The following is a 13,954-nucleotide window of genomic DNA, read 5'->3' as shown; positions in this document are numbered from 1 at the left end:
TCTGCCAGTCTCGCTGCATCCATGGCAACCAAATAAACACAGCGGCAAACTGTCAGGTTAAACTTAAGCCTCAGCCCGGGTGATGTTTCAGTGTCATCGGAAAGCTAACCTTGCAGGCTGGCAGATGCCAAATGTGTAAGTCTGGTGGCATAAATCTATTTGATTACCTTTGACCCATGTCATTTCTGTGTTTTCAGTGGTGAAACCTTATCAGCCATGTATCAAACTGCAGACCACCACAGCAATTCGGGTCAGAAAGGAAATAAATCACATAATGAAATGACGGAATGCTCAGAAATAGTCATTATCACAATCAAAATCTACAAAAAACTGTTAATAATGAACAAGTTGTGAGGGATGCACATTAATGATGTGACGCAGAATTGTCCCTCCATTTAAAAAAATAAATGATTAGTCAATTTTATATTTTTGCAACACAAATCAGTTATAAAAGTAAGTTTCTTGTGGATGATTTGATATGTCTATTCTCTGTTTAACATCAGCAACTATCTCAAACTTGACTTCATAGTAAAATGGATTAAAAGATCAATAAACAAGGTCCACCACAATGTTCAATACAAGCGGCAGCAAAAACCCTGACATTACGGTGATTTAAATTCATGAAGACAGGCGTGTTCAGTTGCTTGCATTTTGAATTTATTGCAAACATATGTAGGCTTGTCGGTCTACATTACACACATTCATCACAGTCATTACTTTCAAGTGAAGTAAGTGCAAACACAGCACTTACTTGTCCTTTCAATGTGCCGCTCTGCTGTCGTCCTGACCTCTTGTCTTTTTCTGGGGCAGCCATGCAGCACAGTCACAGAACATACAGTACAATGTCACTTTTATGACTGTGCTTTCATTCACTTCTCTGCCCTTTTACGTTCTCTTATCCTCACAAACTTAGCTCAAACCATCTCACTTTCAGTTTCCCATCTTTTCTGATACAAAAGCAAGCAATAACACAGTCACTTCCCCATATTTAATCTCAAAGTCAGCAGGTTTGTAGGTGGACACCTGGAAGAATGTTTTAAAACACATGATATTACCTATGTTACAGTGCATCCTTGGGCGAAATCCATCAGAATCTATTGCAAACGATTCACTTTACAATAAGTTTACATACATATAGTCGTGCTCCTGCTATCACCAAGGTTTACACCCATTCATTGCGGTCACGGTTGGCAACAAAATAGTGACAATCCAAGTGCATTAAGTACAATGTTATTATTCACAGATAAAGGTCATACAAGAAATGAATATTATCCACAAGAAAGGGTTCTGTGTATTTAGGACAACATCATAATCGCTGGTTTATTGGAGCGTACAAATTTAAATATATATTTGTGAGTGACACAATCATTTTCACAGGGTTTTTAAAATGATATGTAAATGTATTAAAATAAATGATCTGAAGTTAGTAAAAGATGCTTTTTTATATTTTTCTACCTTTGGTATGTTGCTGTTCAAATAAATACTTTCAGGAGGTAGACAATCACATCCTTCAAAATTGAATCTCCAAATAAATATTTGACTTGCGTTGCTTTTAATTGCCTCGGGGGCAAATGAATTTAAAATAATAATTTAAACACAATCATTTACAATGACAGCAGGTTATGAATTCAATGTACAAAGTTAAATTTAAATGACATTCTCCTCTCAACAGCAAACCATGTCTGACACATGCAACAACAAATCTTCCAAATCACTGCATGAATTCATTATGTACTTAACTGATAAGGGCTTTTTTTTTTTTACATGGTCTTTTTTTTTCCACAGAGGTTTAATAACATGTATTTTACAGGATGAAGGTACACAGACTGACCAGCAGCTCCAAATACCTCTAAAATGTATTTAGTCTTAAAACGTGCCAAAAAATAGCTTGATTTCTACATGATATGCTGTCATAACTGAGTCAAGTTAAGCATAGTGAACAATGATGCTCCAGTTCATATTCAAAAGGAAACAGGGCAGGAAAACAAACGGACTTCAGTGAACAGAAAGCAGGATTGAAAACGACTGTATCATTTGAATAATAATAGAAAACTCAGACGGAGGTCAGGTGGTTTACAGGGAAAATGACCCTGCTGTGTGTAAAGCACAGAGTCACACTCAGCACATGTACGGTCCGCCCTAAAGTAACATGACTCCTCGTTGTATGACCACAGAAAGTTGAAATTCCTTACATAACTCACAGCCACACACGCAAACACATTCATACACACACACGCACTGACTCCCATCTCATTACACAAAAGTGTAAAATAAACTTAGACCAGTAGAGGAAGTTATCCCCTAAATGTCTAAGCTGGCTCTGACTCATAAGACCCAACAATACTTAATGACCTTAAGTATAAACTGTTAGACCTGAGTCCCAGCTCTGTTACTCATCAACACACATGGTGTGTTTCTCTTTTCTCTTTTCTTTAAGGAGCGTTGCAGTTAAAAATGTTAAAAACACAGATTCATACGACACCTCAGTAGTTCAGGTATTTTCCGCTTTTTGTGAGTCACCGCACGGATGACGCATGTACTTTAGGTCGAAAAAAGTGATGGGGGAGTGTAGTAGTGTGACACATGTTATTGTCTATTTATTTAACCAGGCAAATGTTTGAATCCTTTTCTGACTGAAGTTACTGTAAAAGAAAAGATGATGTGATTCCACATTTCCCATCAAATTTGATCAATTCAGTGCAGACATGTGGTCCCTGACTTTGACAACAACACTGTGTAAAATACACTTTGAATGTTGCATTTACATTTTTGTTTGAATTAAAGTGACACTATGTAATGTCTAATGCACAGCGGCCACAGTAAACCTGAGAACCAAACACTGGATATTAATTTTACATTAAATGTCACTTTATTTACAATTTAGAGTCATTTAAAGACATCCCAATGAACAACATTACCCAGAGCCATGGATTAATTATTGAACTAAATACTGAATCACAAGATGCTGCCAATTGATTCAGCTATAGCGCCAAAAAGTTATAGTTAGCTATAGTAAAGCTATAATGCAAAAGCCTATCTTTATGGCTGCTAACTGAGCTGTGCAGCCCATTCCACATAAATAGGGATGCACGATATTGGAGTTTTTGCCGATATATCGGGAAAGCTAGGGCTGATAACCGATACCAATATATACATCTTTCCTTTTGACCAACTGCAGAGGTCATTTAGTCTCTCTGTAGTGAAATTAACATAACATTCGTCATACGCATGTCACAGCAGATGTGACAGGACCCCGGTATACTCTGGCGTGTCAGGGTGCTGTTGTATCCACCTTCATCATTGGGAGGCTGAACAAGTCTGGATGCAGGGAATAGGACGCATTCCTACCGAAGAAGAAGAGAACAACGCTACAGCTCCCTATATACGAGCGCCTTTAGGCAGTATTGCTGTAATACACCATGAGTTTTCTGGTCACCATGAGAACCAAATGTCTATCCTCCAGGCTTTGAACATGACCCATGTGTTCAGATGTTAATAATAGTGATATTTGGTGGAAATTACGGAGCCCCTAACGTCCTGGAACATGTTATTATTGTGTTATTTGTGCACACGTCATTATCACCTGCGTGTTATCGAGATAATTTTACTTTACTCCAAAGTCACGTGTCTGTAAATATTATCACATCTATAAAATGGAGACAACACGGCTAATTCAGCTCAGAATGTCATAGAAAACACTCTTGCTGCTCTAACTCTTACATGGGATTGTCATTTTGTACACATAAGATTCTCTGCTTTTTAGCACAAGATGAAAAAACCCAATCATGTTCTGGGACTAGAAGTGCTTTTGTTGTGGTGCTACATTTGGCCACTGGGATAAATTGAAAGCAAGGCTATGTCACTAGGATGCATCCAGCTTTTTATAAATCCATGGTCAACAAATGTTGCTTTTTAGGTTCCACTGTGACAGAAACTAACTGCTTTATTAGGAGCAGCCAATCATTTCATACCAAACAGGAGAGACTGATGGTGTTAAGGAGAATATTTTGAATTGTTGTTTCATAGACTTGATTTCTCATAATATTAATAATAATAAAAATAGTAGTAATAATAGTGGTTTGATACTGAGTTACACTGAATTGTAAAAGAAAACTTGCCTTGTTTCCTTTTGAATAGACAAACAGCATTTCAGCAGCGATTCATGTTCTACAGAGCAACTGAATGGAAAGTATTTCAAAGCTGATTTATATAGCAACATGGCAGAGCATCAACCAGCGCATGTGGCTGAATGCCTTTACCCTACAAAGTGCTGCAATGCATAGATGATACAGTCATGTCTGCTACAAGAATAAACAACACAACAACACAGTGGGGGGGGGGGGGAGGCGGTTGTCCTGTGGCGTGGAGGGACGACGGGGGAAGACCACACTTACGGTGAATGAATGCAGATTCTGTGCAGGAGAAGTCTGGAAATCAAGAGGAAATGAAAAGTGTTCAAGTTAGATGGATGCAATGTATTTATGGATCCTCTTTGTTCTGGAGGCCACTATGAACCACTGTGACTTTTCAACTTGTTCTTCCTAGTTCCTGCAAACCAGCTGACCACATTCAGCCACATCGCTTTTGTAGCACACAACTAGATTTGTTTACGTAGGAGTGCAGGAGGTCTGCGGACCTCACCACCTCCCTCTCCCCATTTAAGAAAAAAAGCAGAGGAGGGAGGGGGCTATAAAAAGTTGACCCCATCTCAGCCCTGCAGACTTGCTTCCAAGCTGGAGCTGCAGCCGCATCTGATCTCTCTGAGCAGCTGTCCTCTCCCTGCATCAGCACAACAAATACTTTACATTGCCTGACCTTTCCCTCCTGCATCACTATCTCGGCGATGCCTCCATGTCCCTCTGCCCCAAACACCAACCCCTCCCACCACCACCACCACTAATCCATGTCCTTACACACACACACACACACACACACGCACACACACCCTCTGTGTTCCCTTTCGCACCACTACTCAACCCCACACGAGGCCTCTTGCCTGCCACACACACCCGGCTGACATGTATCCCTCATGCTTATGCAGTTGTATTATTGCTCTGACACATTAGCTGCGAATGGGCTGTAACTAGTTGTGAGTGAATATTTTAAAGGTAAATGAGAAACTGAAAATTGACTTTGGGAATGATAAGAATGAGGCTGCTGCTTCTCAGAAGCCAACGGCAAAAGGAAACTGTCTGTTTTTGTTCTTCTTCATGTCATATCTGATATTTTGTGCATGTCTCTGTATTTTTTGGCTCACTTGGTCATGTTGAGGTACTGATTTATGACTTGTCTCTTCTAAATTTAGGCTTCTCAAATTGCATCTAATCGATCACTGGTAAACACAGAACATTACGGCAACACTGACGTTCTTACACTTAAATTGAGAAAAAAGTAGGGAAACCCATACTGTGTCCATAATACATTGCTTTTCAGTTGCAGTGAAGCTACTTTTTCAAAACTCTTCACACAGTCTGCATTGCCAGCATGCATCCCATAAACACCTCGACATCTCACCTCCAAAACCTTTTCACACATGTCTCAAAATAAGCTCATTCATCCACAACATTGGACACAAGTCTGACGCAGGAAGCAAACACTAAACTACAAACTACTCAAAACAGAGACCATGACACATTTAGATAAATCAGTATTTTACTATGGAATAAGATATTAAGTGTACTTTACTGTAAACTTGTATACTTGATATTATTTTCTATAGATTTCAACGTGGCTGCAGCTAAAATGCACATTTTCCCCATTATTGTGGTTTGATTGGGTCTTTATTTATTTGTTTTACCAAAGTGTGTTAGCATTTGAAGTAGCATATATAAAATATATAAAAATAAAACTGCAAATGGACCACTTTAATAGAACAGGTGTGATTAATGAGTTCATTAATGTCATTACTGACACCTGTTCTTTCCTGCTGTGACACGCCATAAAAACTTCTATTAAAGGTGCTATTTTCTCTCTGCTGCTGACGGTTACTGGCCAAGAGCCTCGGCCATGTTTGGGTTCACAAGACAAGAATTTTTATCACACTTGCTGAGCCGAGCTGATTCTTTACAGCAGACGGAACCATGAAGTGACTCACCATCGAAAATAACACGGGGCTCGTTAGCGTAGCATAGCAGCTAGTTAGCATGCTAACAACAGCACAAGTCGAGCAAGCAAAGGAAAGAGAAGCAAAACAAAAAGAGGTCAAGTTGAAATCTGATTAGTTTGGAATTCACTGTGTTCTCGTTCTGCTGTTTTCTGTTCTGTTCTAGTATTGACTTTCCTGTTCTGTTTTAGAAATCACTGTTGTTCTCTGCTTCAGTTGTTTTAGAACTTGCTGTTCTCATAGATTTATAACTCATTGTCCTGTTCTGTTTTGGAACGCACTGTTGTATTTTGAAATAGTTTTAGAACTTGTTGTTCTGTCTTTAATCTTTTTATAACTTCGAAATCACTGTTGTTTTCTCTTAATCTTTTTTAGTTTTAGAACTCGTATTTTGTTTTAATAGTTTTAGAACTTATTGTTGTTGTCTTTTTTAACTTTTTTAGTTTTAGAACTCGTATTTTGTTTTAATAGTTTTAGAACTTATTGTTGTTGTCTTTTTGATCTTTTTTAGTTTTAGAGCTCGTATTTTGTTTTAATAGTTTCATAACACGGTTGTTTTCTCTTTAAGCTTTATAGAACTCATTGTTGTATTTTGTTTTAATAGTTTTAGAACTTGTATTTTGTTTTAATAGTTTTAGAACTTATTGTTGTTGTCTTTTTGATCTTTTTTAGTTTTAGAACTCGTATTTTGTTTTAATAGTTTTAGAACTTATTGTTGTTGTCTTTTTTAACTTTTTTAGTTTTAGAACTCGTATTTTGTTTTAATAGTTTTAGAACTTATTGTTGTTGTCTTTTTGATCTTTTTTAGTTTTAGAGCTCGTATTTTGTTTTAATAGTTTCATAACACGTTTGTTTTCTCTTTAAGCTTTATAGAACTCATTGTTGTATTTTGTTTTAATAGTTTTAGAACTTGTATTTTGTTTTAATAGTTTTAGAACTTATTGTTGTTGTCTTTTTGATCTTTTTTAGTTTTAGAGCTCGTATTTTGTTTTAATAGTTTCATAACACGGTTGTTTTCTCTTTAATCTTTATAGAACTCATTGTTGTATGTTGTTTTAATAGGTTTAGAACTTGTATGTTGTTTTAATAGTTTTAGAACTCACAGTACTCCAGCTGTTTTAGAGTTCACTCTTCTAATTGTTTAGAACTTGCTGTTCTCATGGATTTATAACTCATGTTCCTGTTCTGTTTTAGAACACATTGTTGTGTTCAAGTTGTTAATAATCCACTGTTGTTTTCTGTTCTGTTTTAGAATTCACAGTTCTTCTCACTTCTCAATGTTTTAGAACTCACTGCTGTGTTCCGTTCTATTTTTGAACTTAATATTGTTCTCTCCCCTCCTTGAAATGCCACCATATCATGGTTGAGAGGTATGAGGGCCCTATAGGAGCTACTGTATGTTCTCTGCTATAGTAACTGTTGTTGTGTTTTCCCCGATTAGACCTCATTTTAGGACTGTGATATATTTTTGCCGGATTGAAATGTGACTCTGTTTTGCTGCACCTATTAGATTTTATCACCACGCAATAGCTTCACTGGTTTATTGGCATCATGTACAGCCAACTTCAAGCTGACCAGAGGTCTAATCAGTGACAAGCGGAAGCACGTAGGCCACTCTGCCAGGCCAAAAAAGGTTTATAAAGATTACTTTACTTGTTCACAACTTGTTTTACTAACCAAATTAGTTTTACACTGACACGCATTCTGAATTAGTATGCTAAAATGTTACTTTAAACAGAAGTACTACCGTACTTTGACAAATTAGTTGAATGAGTTAAAGTTGTTCCGAGACAAATTGGAGCTACAACTATGTTGTTCTATGTACTGTTTAAGTTAAAAGCTGTGGATTAGGTGTATTTTTTGGGGAATTTTACTGTGTGAAAAAAAAATCAGCCAAACTATAAAATGCCCCTGTTTCTTTTTAACCAATAAAACAAAAAGACTTCATCTGTTGATTGAGGATTTAAAGAATCCTTCAGAAGGAAATGACATGAATGAGGAATGAACACGTTAGAGAACTGTAATGCTATCTGAGTAATTAAAGCATTTTACAACACTTGCTTATGGAATAACTTGAAGTGAGGTGTTACAGACACAGACAGTTTCCTGTGACACTTTAAAACCTGAGAATAAACCATGTAAACAAACTTGTCTCTTGCTGTTAAAATAGCCCGACGGTGTGTAATGCAGAGAAAAGGGAACCAACTTGCCGTGGGCCACGGCTGAAAATCCAATCTCACACCAGGCCCAGCCTGAGCTCAGTGGAGTAAAGTTACCTGTCATGAAGTTGCTGCAAGTCTATTAACACTGACATCTCACAGCTGCCGTAACCAAGCACTGATTCTGCTTTATCGATATTTACAACAACAAAAGGACTTGGACGGAGTTCAATTCTCCTTATAAATAAATTCAACTGCAAACTTGCATTACAATAGTTACAATAAATGGTAGTTAACTAGAACATAGTGTACATTTCCCTAGGGAATGCTGCTGTTGGGTTGTACTCAAGATGTTGTCTTTGATCTGTGCGTGTTCTGTCTTACCTACTTTTGCTCTGCCCGGAACAAGTTAAACATTCCACAAAGTATGAAAACTAGGAACAAAATTCACAGTAGCAAGAATGTCTTGAACAAGCCGAATGTTTTCATAAGCAAATTGTTGAATTTGACTGAAAAGTGTCAGAGATAGTAACCATGGATATGATGTTATAATGATAATAATAATCATACAATGAAAACTGGGAAACATTAGTTGGAAATGCAGACTTAGGAATCCTAACTCACAAAAGAAGAGGTTAAAGGTGATCTAGGTGTGTGCCCATCATTCACACCAAATGCCATGCTACGTTAGTGCACACTTACGTATAATGAGATATCTTCTTGGTCATCGATGCTCCACCACAAAGCTCATTGTTGTTCCGTCAAAGGAAGGAGGCGCGATGATTCTTGGACCTTGTTGTGTTGTGATGCTGATAACTGGCTTCCTCTCAGAGCTGGCTCCACCTCCTCTGCAGCTCACAGGTAGCTGCAGCGCCCCCTGTGGAGCCTCTCCTGTTGCGCTGTAGTACACACTCTCTGCACCTGCTGTGCTAGTTTCCAGCCTAGGACTTCTGGCGTTTTTTACCTTGTCTACACCTGCGTCCTCAGAGTGACACGGAAGGTGTGGCAACACGGCTTGAGCTGGGAGCGTGGGCGAGGGGATGAAGCTCGGGTAGATCATGTACGAGGGGGTGTAGGCTCCTGGGCTCAGGGTCACAGGTGACAGAGAGAGAGGCACAGGTGTGACAGGTGCCACAGGTGAATGGGGCATGGGTACATCCACATACTGGCCTGTCTCAGGGTCAAACAGTCGCTTTGTGGTGGCCTGTATGGCAGTGTCCACCAGGTAATAATGTCCTGTAGAAGGGTCCAAAAGCATCTTGCGCTGACTTTGTGGGAAGGGTGGCGCAGTCGGGTCAGAGGAGGAGATGGACGTCACCTGCTGTTGAGTTTGTGGCGCTCTTGTTGCTGCTGCAGCAGCATGATGGTAGATGCTTGCAGCTGGATAATCCATGATTAAAGGAGATCTTTTCTGCTCAGGTGTCTGGGAGTCACATGTATGGGCTTGACTGACATGTAAATTCCCCTCCGTTGAAGCAGGCTCCTGATTCCGCAGTGGGATTTCGCTTGTGTACCCCTGCCCTGGTATGGTTAAATAGTTCTCTGAGTCTGAGCCCCCTTGTGTGACGGTGGGATTAGTGGGAATGATTTTGACCTTTCCCTGCTCCACCTGGATGTGTTTTGTGGGCTCTATTTTTACCGACAGTGGAGCCGCTGGTGCTCTGGAGCTTTTCATAGTTGACGTTTGCAGTACAGAGCTTTGTGGAACAGAGTTATTCGCTGAACTAATGCTGACATGTGCCTTGTTGTTGTTGCCAAAATGAAGAACACTTCTGTTACTGAATGTTTTACTCTGCTGTGACTTAAAAGTGTCCCTGGTAAACGGGACATGCATGACATTTGCAGCTCCTTCTTTCTCCTGTGCTTTTCCTGTTTGTGTGGTGGGAATCAAAGCCTGAGGAATCCTGTCAGTGTTGGTCGCCTCCAGCTGCTCTTCTCCCTGTTCCTCCCTGGCAATGAGTGAACGCACGTGGCTGCCCGCAATAGGTTGTGGGGCTTGAGTTTTACGCTTCCATTCATTTCTATCAAAAACATAAAGCTGCTCCATTGTTTTGACTGCAGCTTTAATCTTCTCTATTGCAGCCTGTTTTGGTATTGCAGGCTCATTTCTCCTCTCTGCTGTCTCACCTGTGAACTTGTCCTGCCTCTGTTTTGACAGTGGTTTGGTGTCAGTACTTGACTGAAAGTCTGACTGGTGTGGGATTCTTGCCTCTGCTTGTTTCTGTGATGTAGCGTTTGTTTTCACAGAGTGGCATTTGATCACAATAGGAGAAGTGTTGGACAAATGTTTAACAGGTTCCATTTTGCCCTTTTCCTCAGTTTTATCAGCTGCTGTGGAACGTTTACTCTCACTTTTATCCAGAGACACAAAGCGATACGAGCTTTTTACCAATTTACGCACATCCCTGACACGATATATCGGTGTTTGAAACTTGCATTTGGTTTCTCTTACGTCTCTGACTGCAAAATTAGGAAATTTATCTGTGGCAGATAAAATGTGGCATTTAGCATCACCGGCTGTCCTGAACGTGTTAACGGAGCTATAACTTATTTTTGGGGTTAAAAGGTTGGCAATATTCAGTGTACAGCCTTTATTCTCTTTCACACTTCTCAGATGTATTTTTATTTCAGGTCTTATTCCCGTCTCCATTTCGTCTTTACCTATTATTTTTCCATTATTGCCTGTTTTGAACTGACATTTCTGGGTTCCTGTAGCAGGTGTGTGGTTTAAGTCTTCATTAAAACCCCTCTGTCTTGAAAGAATCTGCCAGCTTGGAACAAAAAGCAGTTTTGTAAGCATGCTGCTGGTGTCTATTTCCTCCTTTGCAGTGGACTGAGTGTCACTTACAACTGTGTGCTTTGCCTCCTTTGCAGGCTCTGGCTCATCTACTTTCAGGGAATCAAACGCACTACTCTGACTGTGGCTGAGCTGGCCTTTTGGATGCCCATGTCCCTTGTTTGACTCATCTGGTGGTTCTGTGCTTTTCTGTTGTTCTGAAACCCCACAGGAACTGGGTCTGCTGCCATCCAGGGACTGATCATCATTTGAGTAACCACTCAGTCCTGAGCCTGATTCTGACGTTTGTCTTAGCAAGCCTCTCCCCAGGCTCCTGTCTGAGGACAGCGCTGGATGTCTGTTACAAGTTTGACCCCTTTGCAGTTTGCGCTCCTGTTCAAACTGCATCTTTTTAGAAATCACATTTTTCAACAGACTTGATGCACACGTCGCCCTGTTGTTTGTGTCCCCGTCGCTTTCTGTGACATGATATTGACGATACTGTGATCTGGACAACACAGTCCCACTGACCTCACTGGATCGTGCATTTTTGGAGGATTTGTGACGCCTGGTTCCGTCAGGTGCTTCTACGTTACAGTGAACATTCAGCGTCACCTCTCGCTGTTGTGACTGAACTGGATCTTGCACTTCGAGCTTTTTGCTAGAAGCTTGTTGAGGAGTTGTTGTCTTATTCACTGTGTGCAAGTTGGTTTGTGGAGCTGTCGCGTCGGTTATGAACTCGCCACGCCTCTCAGTGTCCACGCTCTTATTCATTTCCAGCGTTGATCTGGGAGTCTTGTGCGCAATTACGCCCCGCTCTTTTCCTTCATAATTCCAGTCCACATAGGCCGACCATTTATTTAGCCCATATTCCGACATAGATGATTCACTAGAGGTGCTGAGATTAATGGCATCGAAGTATGGACGCGCCAAGCTCCGGAAAGACTTGGCAGTTAAATTGCGCACCTCTTTATCGGCGTCATCCAGCTCACTGATGGAACTGGACGCTTCGCTGAAATATTCATTAATGTCATTGCGTCTCAGTTTGGAAGCGAGGTGCTGACGGCCTGGAGCGGGGATGAAATATGGGACTGGATCGCGCAGGGGCCCCACTCTGGCGCCAGGGCTCCCGGGGCCACCGACGGGCTCGTTCGCTGGTCTTGAGGTGGCTTTTATTGATAAGTGGATTCCCCCTACGTGTGCGTCCTCGCTTTGGTCTTTGCCAACGCTTTCATCTGAGCTGGCGCATTTGTCCCAGTCACAAAGATCACTCTCCTCCTGCTCGGTGCTGACAACTGCTCCGCCAAGATTAGACTGCACTTTCGCCTGGCTCCTGCTCTCCTCTATCAAAGTGCCCTCATGCGTTTCATCGCTTTCAAAAGAAGCGTAATCCACAAAGGAGTAAACCAGATTGTCGTCCTCCAGCTCCCAGCAAGTCCCGCGCCCCAGGTCGTAATCAACATCGTGGTCGAGCTCGGTAAGCTGGATCTCGTGCGTGGTGATGTAGTGAGACTCGTCCTGCACGGTGTCGGAGCCGCACTGGTCGGACAGAACCACGCTGGCTCCGTCGTCAGACTCGGTTTTGCTGTTCAGATACATGTCCGTGTAGCGGAGCTCATCACTCTCATTGCGCACATTCTCGCTGCAGTCACTGGGGTCGAGCTCGGCCTGGAGCTGCCTGTCATTCTCTGAATCCTGATCACTGTTGGCAACTTTGGTCAGAGTTCCCAGCGGAGGCTCACCTGAGACCCATCCACGCGTGTCCACGGTCCCCGACTTCAAACTGTCGCACTTGATGACAGACAGCTGGTTTCCCTCGCCAGTGAAAGACACTTTCACTGTCCTTGTGCCGTCCGTCGGTTTCATGTCCAGGTCCACATAGTTGGACTCCTCGCTTCTTGTCTCGCCTTTGCTGTGCGCGTGTTTCTTGTCCTTGTCCCGTAGGAGCAGCTTCCTGTGAAGTCCGGTGTCGTCCAGGTAAGTGAGAGTTTCCTCCGCTGCCTCCATTTAGTCCGGTCTTACCGTCAGGTGGTCCTCGTTTACGATGTTATCCTGACACAGGACGGAAAACTCTGCGGGCTGAAGTCACGGGAGAGGAAGGAGGCAGAGGAGGGTGAGAGAGAGAGAGGGAGAGAGAGAGAGAGAGAGGGCAGGGAGGGAGAGGATGGGGGGAGTCCCAAGGAAAATCCCATGACGATTTCCCAAAGATGTGGAAAGGATTTCTTACACTTTTTGAAGCACTTCCAAAGTATCAAGATTCAGCACCTGTCCCGGAAGAACAGCTCCTCTCCATTACAAGCCATTAAAATGAGCCGTTCACTCCAACGACATAATATGGGTCACATGAGAGGTTTTCCATTGTTCCCCAGCCAAGAACCTCCAATAGAGAAATAGTACACACATATGAAATATATGTACATGATACATGATAGTATACCACACTCAAAGAAAACAGTGTGTCTGGAAGATGTTTTATTTTGTTTCAGGGGAAATAAATTCAAGTCAAGTGATCTTCAGCCACTCACTGAACTTTCTGCGCTTTGAAGAAACTTTGAAGAAAGGATTATTTTATGTTTATTTTTTACAGGACCTTTTCTAATTGTGAAATTCACTTCACCCTGTCCCTCGTGTCCTCTTCTGTGACAAATGTTCTCCTTCACAACATCCATGTACCTTGAGGCAGAACCTAATTTCAGAAGAACTGGTTAAGTTTATAGCTAAGATTAAGTTAAAGTCAGGGTTAGTTATGGTTAAGGTAAGGGATAAAGCTTTCTTTACGCTGTCCAAATGAATGGAAGTCAACGCGGTGTCCTGAAGAAAATAGCTGCACAAACCTGTGTTTTTACAAGTATACTTATTTACATAATTATGTATTCATAGTCCTAGTCTGTGGGGCAGTTTATGGCCTAATGGAGA

The 13,954-nt window shown here is 41.3% G+C and overlaps 1 protein-coding gene across 1 annotated transcript; it reads right to left on the bottom strand.

Annotated features, from left to right (window-relative positions):
• Nucleotides 1–635: 635 nt before the first annotated feature.
• LOC131466514 (uncharacterized protein C4orf54 homolog) lies at nt 636–13,143 on the bottom strand. Its single transcript, XM_058639792.1, has 2 exons — nt 8,965–13,143; nt 636–4,427 (listed from the first exon to the last, which is right to left on the bottom strand). The coding sequence occupies exon 1, from the start codon at nt 13,043–13,045 to the stop codon at nt 8,987–8,989; it is 4,059 nt and encodes a 1,352-aa protein (XP_058495775.1). The 5' UTR covers nt 13,046–13,143; the 3' UTR covers nt 636–4,427; nt 8,965–8,986.
• Nucleotides 13,144–13,954: the final 811 nt, after the last annotated feature.

The sequence above is a fragment of the Solea solea genome, chromosome 10 (assembly GCF_958295425.1).
Source record: "Solea solea chromosome 10, fSolSol10.1, whole genome shotgun sequence".
Lineage (NCBI taxonomy): Eukaryota > Metazoa > Chordata > Actinopteri > Pleuronectiformes > Soleidae > Solea > Solea solea.
This window is presented reverse-complemented; position numbering and strand designations above follow the sequence as displayed.